Below are 15,632 nucleotides of genomic sequence, written 5' to 3' on the forward strand. Positions count from 1 at the left end.
AAAAAAAAAAAACCAGCGGAAAAACAGGGTGTTATGACGATCGTCAATAACTACTTACTCTTCTTCATAAAGATAAGGGGAAAAAAAAAATAAATATCAAGAGCTTAACTAAAAAAAAGGGAATAAAAATCACAATGAAAAAAAAAAATTATAATAATAATCAATAATAGTATGGAGCGGTATGGTGTATTCGAAGCAAAAAGTTCGTTAATTCATTTGATCTCATTATCAACCACCTCTTTCAAATTTCCCAAAAAATCAAAGAAAAGAAAAGAAAAGATCTCTCTCTCTCTCTCTCTCTCTCTCTCTCTCTAGTCTCTACGTTGGCCATGGGTGTTGTAACTTCTCTGGTTATCGTTCCAATTGCAATCCTCTTTATCGTATCTGGTTCCATAGTCAATATCATTCAGGTTCTTTTTTCTTCTTCTTCGGAATCTAATCAGAGCAATAATGGCAAACAAATTATAAATATATTGACATTGGTTGGGATTGCGATTGCGATCTCAGAGCGTCTTGTTCGTCGCCGTTCGTCCCTTCTCGAAGAATCTGTATCGGAAAATCAACAAAGTGATCGCAGAGTTGTTGTGGTTAGAGCTCATATGGCTCATTGATTGGTGGGCCCACATTAAGGTTTGATTTATTTTAATATATATATATATATATATATATATATATGAACATTATTAACAAATGATAATACCATATTGTTGACTGGAGTTTGTTGACCCAGATTGAGCTTCATGCAGATTCAGAAACTCTCCAATTACTAGGTCAGTTTTATTTCAATTAAATTCAAATATCAAACCATAAACTATAAATTGTGATTGGCAGGCAAAGAACATGCACTTGTCATATGCAATCACAGGAGTGACATTGATTGGCTTGTTGGGTGGGTCTTAGCCCAGGTATATTATATACTAATTAATTTATTTAGTGTTTATGGATTGAATATATTAATAGACCTTATATGTTTGTGTAATTTAAATTTAATAACAGCGTTCAGGTTGCCTTGGAAGCTCACTAGCCATAATGAAAAAGGAAGCCAAGTTCCTCCCAGTAAGTAAGCTCTCAAATTATCACAATCAAATTTGTTTTGTTTTCATGACAATTAATTAATGGGTTTTGAGTAAAACTATATGCAGATAATTGGTTGGTCTATGTGGTTCTCTGACTATGTCTTCTTGGAAAGAAATTGGGCCAAAGATGAGACCACACTTAAGGTATTACTATTATTTACTTACAACAATGTCTATATTTTCTTTGTTCTTATTCGAAAGTGATTTTTCGAATGTACAGTCGAGTTTTCGGAGGCTAAGTGATTTCCCAATGCCGTTCTGGTTGGCTCTCTTTGTCGAAGGAACTCGATTTACTCAGTCGAAGCTGGTCGCGGCTCAACAATACGCCGCTTCGAGAGGCCTTCCCGTCCCAAGGAACGTTCTCATTCCGCGTACCAAGGTCAATAACCAATGAATTTTTTTCTTTCGATTCTGTTCCTTGCGAAGCAAGTTTCGGAAAAAAAGTTGATTTTTTTTTTCTCCGGTGAATATTGGTCAGGGTTTTGTGTCGGCGGTGAGTCATATGCGCTCGTTTGTCCCGGCGATTTACGACTGCACGGTGGCTGTTTCCAAGGCTCAGCCTTCTCCGACACTCTTGAGAATATTCGGAGGCAAATCCTCAATGGTAACAGAGGAAACTCGAATCTCGATTTTGTTACTCGCACAACAAGGTTCTTTTTTCTTTTTTTTTTTAATGTTCAAGTCACAAGCTTTTTTCCCCCCCACTTTTCAACAGGTAAAAATACAAATCAAGAGGTACTTAATGCAAGAACTACCAGAAACAGAAGATGGCATAGCACAATGGTGCAAAGATCTATTTACCACAAAGGTAAATGTGAAAATTGGACTAAATAATCCTGAACAATAATATTGAAAAATAAAATATTTTACTCATTAATCTCTCAGGATGCTGTGCTCGAGAAGTACTTCACAAATGGCGTGTTTGGTGAGTTGGAATATCGGGAGATCGGACGGCCCAAGAAGTCCCTCATCGTCGTGATTTTTTGGAGTTGCCTTGCACTGTACGTCACTGTAGAATTGCTGGTGTCGTTTTCGGTGATGTCGTCGTGGAAAGGCGTCGCGATCTTCATGGCTGTCCTCGCTGCCGTGACGCTGATTATGCAAATCCTCGTTCGATCGTCAGAGTCCGAGCGATCGAATTTGCCCGAATTGCCGTTTCATGATCCAATGAAGAAAGCACTTATCAACACAATTTAAGACATGGGAAAGAAAAACAAAAAACCTTTTCATATTGATTCTTTTTTACTTTCTCTAAGCTGTTGTGCTTAGAATGGGTGCATGGTGCATCTTTTGCAAAATTGTATATAATGCCTTTTTGCATCCAAATTTTTGCTCTCTATTTTTTATAGCAACTATTTTTTAGTGTGACAGCATGGAAGACACCACTTTGAGAATCAATGATTTATTTTAGAAATGAAATATGCAGAAGAGGAAGATTTGGAGTCATATTCTAAAAAAAGAAAAAGAAAAATTAGTCATATCATAATATAATAGATTCATTATAATGATGATGTTTTTTAGAATAGGACAAAATAGTGAGTCAGAGAGCATGGAATTTTTTTTATGTTTTATTATGAGACATTGTTGAGATTCAGACGGCAACGAACCAACGCTCATCGGTAATCACTTATCTCTTCTAAAACAACTCAACAAAACACCCAAATATTTGCGAGTGAGAGAGAATATGGGGTCGTTGAAGAGCGAGGAAGAGCTTGAGAAGATTGGAGAAGCTTCCAAGGAAGCCGTTCTGTTCGTCAATGGAGTTCGGAAAGTGTTGCCAGATGGCCTGGCTCATTTGACTCTTCTGGAGTACCTCAGAGGTACGCGAGAAAGTCGAGTGCTTTGGATTCGTACAGATTAGGTTTCTCATGTTGAGTCTAAAAGGACTCTAAATTTGGTTTAATTTTTTTTTTTTTTTTTTTTTTTTTTGGCGACGATAGATATTGGTTTGACTGGAACGAAGCTCGGTTGCGGCGAAGGCGGTTGTGGAGCTTGTACTGTCATGGTTTCATATTACGACGAGAAATTGAAGAAATGCCTGTAATCTTTGCAGTTTGAACAAAGAAGAAGAAAACCCTAGCATTTCGATTGATGGATTTTTATAACTTGGTTGCTGTGTTGTTCAGGCACAACGCCGTGAATGCGTGTTTGGCACCGCTGTATTCTGTGGAAGGAATGCATGTGATCACCGTGGAGGGGATCGGAAACCGCAAGTCGGGATTGCATCCACTTCAAGTAACTTCTCTTCTTCGGTCCCGTTTCTCGATTTCATTTTTTAGAACCGTGGTTTAATTCATCACATGTTTTTGGGAATGTGGTGAACTTTGACATTTTGCATTGATATAGCAGAGTTCATCATCTGATTTTGTTTTCCGAAATGTCTGCTTGGTTGTTTTGTTTCGATGTAAAATTAAAGAATGGGATTGAGCATCGCTCTATAATTTATCTTCGCTTTGTAACGAATTTAGTTCCGAGTGCCGTTGTATCGGTTATGTTTCTTGTACAAACAATTAGTGGTTGGTTAAAAACAGGACTTTCTTTGTTAAGACTGGTGTCTGACTTTATGGGCATGGAAGTTTCACTATTTGTTATGTCATTTGCTCTGCAGGACTCGTTAGCACGTTCTCATGGTTCACAGTGTGGATTTTGTACCCCTGGTTTTATAATGTCAATGTACGCCTTACTTAGGTCTAGTCAAACGTCGCCCAGCGAAGATCAGATCGAAGAAAGTCTCGCTGGAAACTTGTGTCGCTGTACAGGTTACAGACCGATCGTTGATGCATTTCGAGTCTTTGCAAAAACTGACGACTTGTTGTACACCGAAGCGTCTTCGCTGAGTCTTGAAGAACGAGAATTTGTTTGTCCTTCTACTGGAAAGCCCTGCTCGTGCAAATCAAAAACTGATAGCTATAACAAATGTGCTACCAGAACAGGTGCGAGTGAGAGGTTTGAACCGATCTCATATAGTGAGACAGATGGAAGCAAATATACAGACAAGGAACTAATTTTTCCTCCCGAGCTTCTTTTGAGGAAAACTACTCCTCTAAATTTGAGTGGGTTCGACGGGCTTAAGTGGTTTCGACCCGTAAGGCTTCAAAATTTGCTGGAGTTGAAAGCAAAATACCCAGAGGCTAAGTTATTGGTTGGTAACACCGAAGTAGGGATAGAGATGAGGTTGAAGAGACTTCAGTATCGGGTTTTGGTCTCCGTTACACATGTACCTGAGCTCAATAATTTGGCTGTGACGGATCAAGGCATTGAGATCGGCGCTGCTGTAAGGCTATCTGAACTCATGAAAGTCTTTAGGAAAGCCATAGTGGAGCGTAATGCCCATGAAATTTCTTCTTGCAAGGCCTTTGTTGAACAGCTGAAATGGTTTGCAGGTACGCAGATCAGAAATGTGGCATCCGTTGGCGGGAATATATGTACCGCCAGTCCGATATCGGACTTGAACCCATTGTGGATGGTTTCGAGAGCAGAATTTAGGATCATTGATTGCAAGGGAAATGTCAGAACTACCCCGGCAGATAAGTTTTTCCTGGGCTATCGTAAGGTTGATCTGGCGATGAACGAGATTTTACTGTCGGTGTTCTTACCATGGACGAGGCCTTTCGAGTTTGTGAAAGAATTTAAGCAGGCTCATCGAAGAGACGATGACATCGCGATCGTAAACGCTGGAATTCGTGTTTATCTCGAGGCAAAGGAGGACGATTGGTTCGTTTCAGATGCGTCAATTGCTTACGGTGGAGTAGCTCCGCTTACTATTTCTGCCACATCGACGAGTAAATTTCTTGTAGGAAAGAGTTGGAATGAGGAGTTACTTCAAGGTTCTTTGAAAGTCCTAGACAAGGATGTTTTGCTGAAGCATGACGCTCCGGGTGGAATGGTGGAATTTAGGAAGTCGCTAACTCTTAGCTTTTTCTTCAAATTTTTTCTGTGGGTTTCTCATCAGATAGATTCAGATAAAGAAGGAAGCAGAAAAAGTGTTCCATTATCCCATCTATCGGCTATAGAAAGATTCCACAGACCACCTGTTATTGGAAGTCAGGACTACGAAATTAAAAAGCATGGAACTGCTGTTGGTTCCCCTGAGATTCATCTTTCTGCAACACTCCAAGTAAGTGCTTGTAACATTGTTGCTTCATGATTTTGTAATTTCTTTTTCTTCAATTTTATTTATTTATTTCTATTTTTTTTCCGAGTTTATTTACTTTGTAATATTGAATTCAACTAGGTCACAGGAGAGGCTGAATATGCCGATGACACACCATTGCCTCCTAATGGCCTGCATGCTGTGTTAGTATTGAGTACAAAGCCTCATGCTCGAATTCTCTCCATTGATGATTCCAAAGCAAAATCTTCACCCGGGTTTGCAGGCATATTTCTTGCTAAAGACGTTCCGGGCGGTAATAAGATCGGAGCCATCGTTCCGGATGAGGAGCTTTACGCTTCGGAATTCGTCACTTGCGTTGGCCAGGTGTGAACAAACGAAATGCAAGCACTCCAATGTGTTCTGATTACTGGTTGACCCTCGTTTTTTTATTTTTATTTTCAGGTTATAGGGGTCGTTGTCGCCGATACGCACGAAAATGCAAAGTCAGCAGCGAGAAAAGTTCATGTTGAGTACGAAGAGTTAGTGCCGGTATTGTCGATAAAGGACGCCATTACTGCTGATAGTTACCTCCCGAATACAGAGAGGTGGATGAGAAAAGGAGACGTTGATTCGTGTTTCCGATCAGGGCAGTGTGATAAGGTCATAGAAGGCGAAGTAAATGTGGGAGGACAAGAACACTTTTACTTGGAGCCAAACAGCACTGTGATATGGACATTGGATGGTGGGAATGAAGTTCATATGATTTCGTCCACACAGGTAAAATCAACATATCCGTGCCCTTCTTACTAGTGCTATCATTACACTCTTTCCAGCTAGCAATTTTATCATACAATATGCTTGTTCATTCTGTATTTACATCGTCATAAGGACCTTTGTTTACATTGTCATAATTACTGTCCAGGCCCCGCAGAAGCACCAGAAATATGTTTCTCATGTTCTTGGTATTCCAATGTCAAAAGTGGTTTGTAAAACCAAGCGCATCGGTGGTGGTTTTGGGGGCAAGGAGACTAGATCTGCTTTCATTGCTGCCGCGGCTTCGGTCCCGTCATACCTTCTGAATTGCCCGGTCAAAATTACATTAGACCGTGATACTGACATGATGATCACGGGCCAACGACACAGCTTTCTTGGAAAGTACAAGGTTCCTTCTCGATACATGTTCTCAATTACATCAGACCGTGAAACTTGAATGATGTTGTTTCAGTATTCTTACTTTGACAACTAATTTGTGGGTTATCATGGTAATTAGGTTGGCTTCACTAATGATGGGAAAGTGCTGGCGTTGGATCTTAAAATTTATAACAATGCGGGGAATTCTCTAGACTTGTCCGGTTCTGTGCTTGAGCGAGCTATGTTTCATTCGGATAATGTTTATGACATACCGAACGTGAGGATTGTGGGAAAGTCGTGTTTTACTAATCTCCCATCTAACACTGCTTTTCGAGGTTTTGGTGGTCCTCAAGGAATGATGATTGCAGAAAATTGGATACATAGAATTGCCGTCGAGCTCAAGAGAAGTCCAGAAGAAATCAGGGTATGTTATGCGATGCTTGGTTTCTTTGTTTGTCGGTACATACATTCTATAGGCACTATGGTTTTTCTCTTATTTTATATTAGTTACCCATCAGCTTTCTATTTCCTTTTTTCAGGAAATTAACTTTCAAGGTGAAGGGTCATTATTGCATTATGGCCATCAACTTCAACACTGCACTCTGTCCCAGGTCTGGAACGACCTCAAGTCATCTTGTGAATTTTCAAAAGCTCGCCAAGAAGTCGATCAATTCAACAGTCAAAATCGGTGGAAAAAGCGTGGAATTTCCATGGTTCCTACAAAATTTGGCATATCCTTCACAACAAAGTTCATGAACCAGGTATGCATCTAGATCTCTCATATAATAAAAACCACAACTCAGAATTTCAGGACTATAATAATTTATTATTATTATTTTTTTATATCGAGTCTAATTTCAATTATTCGGATCCCTGATTACATGAGTGAAGGCTGGTGCTCTTGTTCATGTGTACACCGATGGGACGGTTTTAGTTACACACGGCGGTGTCGAAATGGGACAAGGTTTACATACTAAAGTTGCTCAGGTCGCCGCTTCTGCCTTTAATATTCCTCTCGCCTCCGTCTTTATATCAGAGACAAGCACTGACAAGGTAATCTTTGTTTCCTCTCAAATCTTAATCTCTTAAGAAACCGCCATTCTATTTTACCGAGACAAGCTCTCTCTCTCTCTCTCTCTCTCTCTCTCTCTCTCTCTCTCTCTCTCTCAATTAAGGTTCCAAATTCATCACCAACGGCGGCTTCTGCGAGTTCAGATATGTACGGTGCTGCGGTTTTGGACGCTTGTGAGCAAATCAAGAAACGCATGGAGCCCGTGGCTTCACAGCGTAATTTCAGCTCTTTTGCGGAGGTAGTATCGTCTTTTTTTGCTCTCTCTCTCTCTCTCTCTCTCTCTCTCGTTGTTTGTTTGTAGTAAAAATATTCCGCTTTGAAATCTCTCGTCTTTAACGATTGTTCTTATATCCTCAGCTTGCAGTTGCTTGCTACATGGAGCGGATAGACCTCTGTGCGCACGGTTTTCACATCACTCCCGACGTTGACTTTGACTGGAAAACCGGCACGGGGAATCCGTTCAGGTACTACACCTACGGGGCTGCATTCTCTGAGGTCGAAATCGACACCCTAACTGGGGATTTCCACACTAGAGTGGCAAATATTATTTTGGACCTCGGATATTCTCTCAACCCAGCCATTGATGTTGGTCAGGTAAGATCAAGAAAACACCTTTTTTTCGTCTTCTTGATATATTTTTCAGTTTCTTAAACAAACACCTTGATGACCCGAACTCGAAAAATGTAGATTGAAGGAGCTTTTGTACAAGGTTTGGGGTGGGTAGCTTTGGAAGAACTGAAGTGGGGCGATCCGGCTCATAAGTGGATACAACCGGGTCATCTCTACACAAGCGGGCCAGGAAGTTACAAAATCCCTTCTCTCAACGACGTGCCCTTCAAATTCCACGTTTCACTCCTCAAGGTATTCCTGAACAAGCGCGAGTCACATTTTGGTGTCTAGACTATTCTCTAGAGCAAAATGTTACTCAAACTATTGGTTTTGTCACATTTTTTTTAATTTTTTTTTTCTTCATGATATATAATGCCTGAACAACTTAAAAACATTTTACAAAGTTAAAATGTTTGTTTATAATTTCGAAAAAGTATAATTAACGCAAAATAATCCTTTAAAAAAATTAGATTATCTAACTTTTATTTAGTGTTTTTTGGGCTCATAATTTTAATATAATTAGTTTTTTTCAACAAGTTACACGAGTTTGTAAATACTTTTGAAGTTGTTTAGGTGCTAAATTTTAATCACCTACTATTGGTCTTGACTTGGTGCTGTTTTTGTAGGGGCATCCGAATGTGAAGGCCATCCACTCCTCAAAAGCCGTGGGAGAACCGCCGTTCTTCTTGGCTTCGGCCGCCTTTTTTGCTATCAAAGACGCGATCGCAGCCGCGAGAGCTGAGCTGGCAAACACCGATTGGTTTCCTCTCGACAATCCGGCAACGCCTGAGAGAATACGCATGGCTTGCCTCGACCACCTAACCCAGCATTTGGTCAGCCCCGATTTCCTCCCAAAGCTTAGCGTTTGAAACTACGCCCAGTTTTTCGTTTGTTTTATATGTATTTCGGCCATTGTTTGATAACAGTTTAACGTGTAGAACTAAAATGCCAACAAAATCCCAAGCTCGCATGTATATTTATGCATATATTATTATTAGCTTGTTGGAATTTGGATATATTTATGCATCAAATACTAGACATATTTTGTTCATAATAAGCCATCGGACTAAATACCAGATTTATATATTAGTTCTTAGAAAGGTGTGGCTTGGTCTCTGTACCAATCAGTTCCTGACAAATGAAGGAAAGTCAACTTTTGTTGGCCAATTCATGGATTTGGGGAGGGAAATGAACGTTATTATGCTAAATCACAATACAACGAGTCTTTTGTTGTCACTTCTCATTTTATATATTTTTATTACTCTGTTTTGAAATTTTGGTCCGATTTCCAGAACTCAATTGTCGACGTATTCAGTATCTATGGAGATCTTTTGAACAAATCAACATAAATTTATTATTTCTTTTGGTCAAACTAGAATCAGTCTTCCTAGAATTATTTATTAAAGCTTATATTTCCTTTTGCTCAAAAAAAAAAAAAAAGCTTAAATTTCATTGCGAAGTAGACATGCTAAGATTCTTCCAGCGGGTAAATAAAATTCAAGAAATGAAATTTATTATCAAATTTAGTTTTTACAATATTTAAAACAGTTATTTTTTTTTAAAGATTTTACTGAATATTTATTAAAATTATTGTTTGACCCTTAATTATTTTAATATCAATTAAAAACATTTGTAACTTTCATTTGTAAATTGTGACTGATAATTATAAAAAAGAAAAAAGTATTCGTTGAAACTAACCAATCCTCTACCTCTTTTTAAGGATTTAGTCAAAATTTCATTTTATTAAGAAAATAGCTCACGAAGCCGAAGTTAATTAAATTTATTGTTAAGTTAATTTATTTAACTGAACAGTTAATTTAATTAATTTCGATCAAGTAAGCTAGTTTCTTACTAAAATGAAACTCGAGCATGGATTATTGGGTTACTGTCCTGATTGCCCCAAAAACAAATTGACAACATTTCTCAATAAACTGTAAAATTTTAATTAATGAATTTTAACAATTCTCATATAATTGCGAATATTGAGAATAAACTATGAGGATAATTTATTCCAATACATGTTCGTTTGATTGTGTTTGACTTAGTTTATTAGGCTTGATTTTAGCTTTTTCTAAAGTCTTACTGTTTTAAAGTGTTTTGTAAAATAGCTTTTAGTAAAAATTAAAAATTGTTTTGTAAAATATAAAAAAAATGGAAAAGTAAGATTTTCTTAGTTTTTGAGAAAAACAGCTTTTTACAAAAGCAGAATTTAAAAGCATTTTTTTAACCTGACTATTCGCTTTTACATGTATATGAACGTTACAAGAATTTTTCGTTTTTAACAAGGACCTTAATTTATTTATTTAAATTTTTTTTTAACAGTAATAGAAAGGTCATTACAAAAAAATTACATACTTACTTTCTTTGTCAATACTTGAAAACTACCAAACTAATAAATGAATGGAGCCAAACTTACATGTAACATTAATTTGCTGAGCCGTGGTTTATTCCCACAAAAGGCCTTTAGTTCCATCTATTGTTTATATATATATATATATATATATATATATATATTGAAGAAAAAATTAGCCAAAGAGTGAGATGCAAGTCTTTAGACGTTATTAATTTTTTTTTTCTTTTCAGTTTAATGTTTTCTGACCTTGCGAAATTGCGATTGATCTCTTCTAGTTTTTTTTTTATAATGAATAAATTATAATTTGCAGATTGCATTGCATGTGATATTTTTTTGGCTAATTAATTTATATTATGAGTATGATATAAATAGTGCATTGATGGAGGGCAGTTGGAACTTGGATTCCAAGTAAGCGGAATCCCTATATGTATATCCATAATAAAATATAAATGGCTCTATCAATATGATCATGCATATATGACTAATATCATGAAACGGAGATCATTGCATATCCATATATTTTTACAAATTTTAATTGATCAAGTTACATTAAACCAATAATTGAGCAAATGTAAGCTCAACCTATTTATTTCTGGAAAGTTAACGCAAATAATCACCGGCCAAAATGAAGATTACCAACTGATTGAATATATTAGAAAGGATAGAGATGTAAATAAAACTTTGGTGGATCTGAGGTAACAAAAAGTGAAAGGAAAATGAAAATAATGGGAAACCAAAGAAAAACATTGGAATAAAATAAATGTACGTAAAGCAGGATGTGATTTCAAACTTAATGACGTAACATATTATTAATTACACTGAGAATAAAGATATATATGGATCCATTTGGCCTTTTAATCATGCTACAATTATAATATTTGTGTGGTTTTTCTTGCAAGTTAATAAAAAAAAAAACACGCAAACAGTGACACAGACTCACAAAACTAAACAAAAAAGACTTAGTCTTTTCAACTTAGGGCATATGATGCTATTGGCCTGTGGTTGTGGATCTATACATCACATTTGAAACACAGATATGATATTTCAAATGAAAACAAAAGATGATCCAACAAGGGGTTGATTTCTTTTATTTATTTATTTTGAATAATCAAGTTGTGTTAGATTAGTAAAACGATAGTTAGTTGAAAAACTACCATGCTTCGCCGACGTATTAAAAAATAATATCACAAATTTATCAAATAATAAACTAAACATTACTTTCATCACTTGAAAAAAATAGTAATTAAATTAGGTTTGAAATTTTCTTACCCCTGAACGTTTATCTCAGAGTTTATGCGAATCATTCAAATTATACTAAATAGTCTAAAAACTATATGACACGCATGCTTAATTTAACTACTCATTTATTTATCAGCACCTTTGATTAAAGAGCTATATTCTTACTGACCATACATGTAAAAAAAATGATGTTCCATAATATTGTTTGTTAATATTAATATGCAGGCTTTCATATTAATGACATGCATGCTTAATTTAACTACTCATTTATTTCTCAGCACCTTTGAAGAGCTATATATTCTTACTGACCATATCTGTAAAAAAATGATGTTCCATAATATTATTTGCTAATAGAATATTCTTGTTAATATTAATATGCAAGCTTTCATTAAGGTACCAGTCGGGACATTAGTACGGTGAATGTACTATTAATTTTTATTCAATAGTTTAATTTAATCACAATAAGTAGCGTAATATCTGATCCTTACGGACATTAGTTTCTTATCTAAAGCTTCACTCATTCCTCAAATTGTCAGCTTGACTATGTATTAGTTTTGATTTTTGGACCAAGTACTTGGATATTTCACATACCAATTAGTTAAACTGTCCTAATCCAGATTACTTGTTGGAATTATCGTTTCTTAACTAATCCTTTCGACAACATATTGCTGATATTTCATGGGGCGGTTGAAATAGTCTTAGCAAAAGAGGACACGTTCAACAATAAATATGTATAAAAGATCATAGAACACATCAAAGAATAAAAGTTTGCAAAAATATTACAAAGTTGACTATTTTTTTTAGATTAAAGAATAGGTTAGTTGGAGGGTCGGAAACTTCAGGGAGACTATACTAAAAATATTGTGCAAATATAGATGAAGAGATCATTATATAAAGTGTACTCTTCCAAAAGTATTAACTCACTCACATCAAACCCTAAAACTTAAGAAGAAACTAAAAGCTTAAGTTTTGAGGCTTTAACAATCAACCGTTTCTAAAAATGGCCAATTATTGGCCAAGCCTAGCCTGCGCGGTGGCAATATGCTTTATTGCCACCCAAGTAGCCGCATACGAATACAACCCTTACACTTATTCATCTCCGTCTCCTCCGCCGTATGTCTACAAGTCTCCTTATATACCACCGTATTCTTACAAGTCGCCCCCGAAATACGATTACGAGTCACCTCCACCACCCAAATATCACAACAAGCCTAAGTATGATTACGAGTCGCCGCCACCACCGAAATACTACTACAAATCTCCACCACCACCGAAATATTATTACAAATCACCCCCACCACCTAAATATTACTACAAATCGCCGCCACCTCCCAAGTATAGTTACGAATCTCCACCACCGCCATACAAGTATGAATCACCTCCACCACCACCATACAAGTATGAATCACCTCCACCGCCACCATATGTCTACAAATCCCCACCTCCACCACCCTACAAATACGAATCTCCACCTCCTCCACCATATGTGTACAAATCTCCTCCTCCTCCACCATACAAATACGAATCTCCACCCCCTCCACCGTATGTGTACAAGTCTCCACCACCACCACCGTACAAATACGAATCTCCTCCCCCACCACCATATGTTTACAAGTCCCCACCACCACCACCATACAAATACGAATCGCCTCCACCACCGCCATACAAATACGAATCTCCTCCACCACCGCCATACAAATACGAATCGCCTCCACCACCGCCATACAAATACGAATCGCCTCCACCACCGCCATACAAATACGAATCGCCTCCACCACCGCCATACAAATACGAATCGCCTCCACCACCGCCATACAAATATGAATCTCCACCACCCCCACCTTACAAATACGAATCTCCTCCACCACCGCCTTACAAATATGAATCTCCACCACCACCACCGTATGTGTACAAGTCCCCACCACCACCGCCGTACAAATACGAGTCCCCTCCACCACCACCTTACAAATACGAGTCTCCTCCACCACCACCGTACAAATACGAGTCCCCTCCACCACCGCCGTACAAATACGAATCCCCTCCACCACCGCCGTACAAATACGAGTCCCCTCCACCACCGCCGTACAAATACGAGTCCCCTCCACCACCACCATACAAATACGAGTCTCCTCCACCACCGCCGTACAAATATGAATCCCCACCACCGCCGCCATATGTCTACAAGTCTCCTCCCCCACCACCATATGTTTATAAGTCACCCCCACCTCCTCCATATGTTTACAGCTCACCGCCATATGTTTACAAACCGCCACCATATGTCTACAAACCACCACCATACACTTACAATTCACCACCGTATGTCTACAAGCCTCCACCGTACGTCTACAAGCCCCCACCATACACGTACACTTCACCACCGTATGTCTACAAGTCTCCACCGTACGTCTACAAGCCCCCACCATACACGTACACTTCACCACCGTATGTCTACAAGCCTCCACCGTACACTTACAGCTACAAATCACCACCATACACTTATGACTCACCTCCGTACGTCCACAAGCCATACAGTTACAGCTCACCTCCACCGCCTCTTGGTTACTAAGAAATTAATAAGTTTATGTGCACCTTTCACGTAAGTAATACTACATGCATGCATGCTAGCTCTTAAAACCTTCAATATTTTAGCTTTCCTTAAGATCGAATTCCGTACCATCAATTTTAATTACGATTTCACATGGTTTGCTTATACTAATATCTATTTTCTGTGTTTTTCTGTTGCATGTGCAGTTTATGCGTAACCGAACAAATAATTGCTGAAAAATATAGTCTCCTCGTTATGGTGCTTTTACGATATGGGCTGGATATTGTCTTGCGATCAAGCCGATTCAAGTACAAGAATAAAAGTGCACTTCAACATGGCGATTGGATTATTTGTTTTCGCAGATGTGATCTTTATTTTAATCGTTTGATATTTGTTTATAGAGAATATTGGTTTCGTTGTCGTTTTATATATCTATATTGATTAATAAAATTTATGATTTAAATACCCTTTAATTAATTTGGTTATGGATCCATTATTCGTGTCTCTCACCATGCAACAAGGTTTACACCGGTATTTTGTGTTACAAATAGTGAATACAAGATGGTTATTGATCAAGCAAAGGTATACATGAGAAATTTATCATTTTTCATCACCTAATAATCTATACTTGAACTGCAGATAAATTTACTTCACAATTAAACTAGCAACGTATAAATGACTCGCATAATCTAAACTTATTATTTAACAATTGCTTACAAAAATTACTAAATTATCCTAATATATTAAAGTACATGGGTATAGTGGTAGTAATGGGCCTACAACGAGGGATTGATTCTTAATGTGAGGTTAATAGAGGGCTTGAACTTGACAACAGCACTTTCTATTGACAACAGCACTTTCTATTGTTACTATCTTTGATGACTTGTTACTTCGGAGCTTCTGAAAATGGGAAGAAGAATAAGTAGAGAAGAAGGATTGAGGAAAAGCTCTGTATTAAATTACAGGGCAAACTATTATTCATCAACGTATTCAAATATCAAGTTAAAGGTAATATTTAGCCCTGCAGGACTTACTTACATGTCAGCAATGTTTAAAGAAATAAAATAAAACCTACTTATAACTAACTGAACGTAAACTTACATAATAAACAGTTTAATTATCTCGGACATTCAGCTGCGGCGAGAAGAGTGTTGTACGAAGGATTTCAAAGTCCGTCGTACATATATAACTGAAAATGAGTTTTCACCGCCGCGAAGTTTATGTGTGAAGTATTGTATCTCATTCTTTTATTCTCTCTTGTGCCCTTAGCCCAGTCACTGAAACTCGCGAAAGTTGTTCCAATCGAGGTATAACCCTTAATTTCTCTTCTTTTCCTTTTAATCGAAAGAGGAAATTTTAGGGTTTTTTTTTCGAATTTTTGAATCTTCGAATTTTAGCTTATTGGTTATTGCTTGTTTGTGTTGATTCAATGAATCCTGTCCAATCTCACGAGTTGATTCCGTCTAACTCTGAGGGATTTGAGTGTCCAAGGTTTGCTTCCTTATTCTATTTCT

General features: G+C 37.5%; 3 protein-coding genes across 3 annotated transcripts; all 3 read left to right on the forward strand.

The window, feature by feature from the left end:
• On the forward strand, positions 1 to 2,497 carry LOC149382623 (1-acyl-sn-glycerol-3-phosphate acyltransferase 3-like). Its single transcript, XM_089630865.1, has 10 exons — positions 1 to 410; positions 508 to 630; positions 731 to 770; positions 832 to 905; positions 997 to 1,056; positions 1,143 to 1,220; positions 1,297 to 1,455; positions 1,555 to 1,680; positions 1,792 to 1,884; positions 1,962 to 2,497. The coding sequence occupies exons 1-10, from the start codon at positions 330 to 332 to the stop codon at positions 2,271 to 2,273; spliced, it is 1,146 nt and encodes a 381-aa protein (XP_089486991.1). The 5' UTR covers positions 1 to 329; the 3' UTR covers positions 2,274 to 2,497.
• Positions 2,498 to 2,632: 135 nt separating this feature from the next.
• On the forward strand, positions 2,633 to 8,989 carry LOC149382624 (xanthine dehydrogenase 1-like). Its single transcript, XM_089630862.1, has 14 exons — positions 2,633 to 2,896; positions 3,017 to 3,116; positions 3,203 to 3,311; positions 3,685 to 5,193; positions 5,311 to 5,553; positions 5,632 to 5,946; positions 6,092 to 6,331; positions 6,440 to 6,724; positions 6,840 to 7,061; positions 7,192 to 7,353; positions 7,476 to 7,610; positions 7,730 to 7,966; positions 8,060 to 8,233; positions 8,608 to 8,989. Exons 1-14 carry the CDS (start codon positions 2,761 to 2,763, stop codon positions 8,848 to 8,850), a joined length of 4,110 nt encoding a protein of 1,369 aa, XP_089486988.1. The 5' UTR covers positions 2,633 to 2,760; the 3' UTR covers positions 8,851 to 8,989.
• A 3,490-nt stretch (positions 8,990 to 12,479) lies between these two features.
• Positions 12,480 to 14,611, forward strand: LOC149382625 (uncharacterized). Its single transcript, XM_089602080.1, has 2 exons — positions 12,480 to 14,169; positions 14,325 to 14,611. Exon 1 carries the CDS (start codon positions 12,574 to 12,576, stop codon positions 14,137 to 14,139), a length of 1,566 nt encoding a protein of 521 aa, XP_089458206.1. The 5' UTR covers positions 12,480 to 12,573; the 3' UTR covers positions 14,140 to 14,169; positions 14,325 to 14,611.
• Positions 14,612 to 15,632: the final 1,021 nt, after the last annotated feature.

Source organism: Urtica dioica, chromosome 11, assembly GCF_054948205.1.
Source record: "Urtica dioica subsp. dioica isolate 48M chromosome 11, U.dioica_male_clone48M_v1_H2, whole genome shotgun sequence".
Lineage (NCBI taxonomy): Eukaryota > Viridiplantae > Streptophyta > Magnoliopsida > Rosales > Urticaceae > Urtica > Urtica dioica.

Coding starts and splice junctions, on each gene's coding strand:
- LOC149382623 (XM_089630865.1), top strand. CDS start 330: ATGGGTGTTGTAACTTCTCTGGTTATCGTTCCAATTGCAATCCTCTTT. Junction 631..730: donor ATTGGTGGGCCCACATTAAG/GTTTGATTTATT, acceptor TTGTTGACCCAG/ATTGAGCTTCATGCAGATTC. Junction 1,681..1,791: donor TCGGAGGCAAATCCTCAATG/GTAACAGAGGAA, acceptor ACTTTTCAACAG/GTAAAAATACAAATCAAGAG.
- LOC149382624 (XM_089630862.1), top strand. CDS start 2,761: ATGGGGTCGTTGAAGAGCGAGGAAGAGCTTGAGAAGATTGGAGAAGCT. Junction 3,312..3,684: donor CGGGATTGCATCCACTTCAA/GTAACTTCTCTT, acceptor TTTGCTCTGCAG/GACTCGTTAGCACGTTCTCA. Junction 7,062..7,191: donor CAACAAAGTTCATGAACCAG/GTATGCATCTAG, acceptor ACATGAGTGAAG/GCTGGTGCTCTTGTTCATGT.
- LOC149382625 (XM_089602080.1), top strand. CDS start 12,574: ATGGCCAATTATTGGCCAAGCCTAGCCTGCGCGGTGGCAATATGCTTT.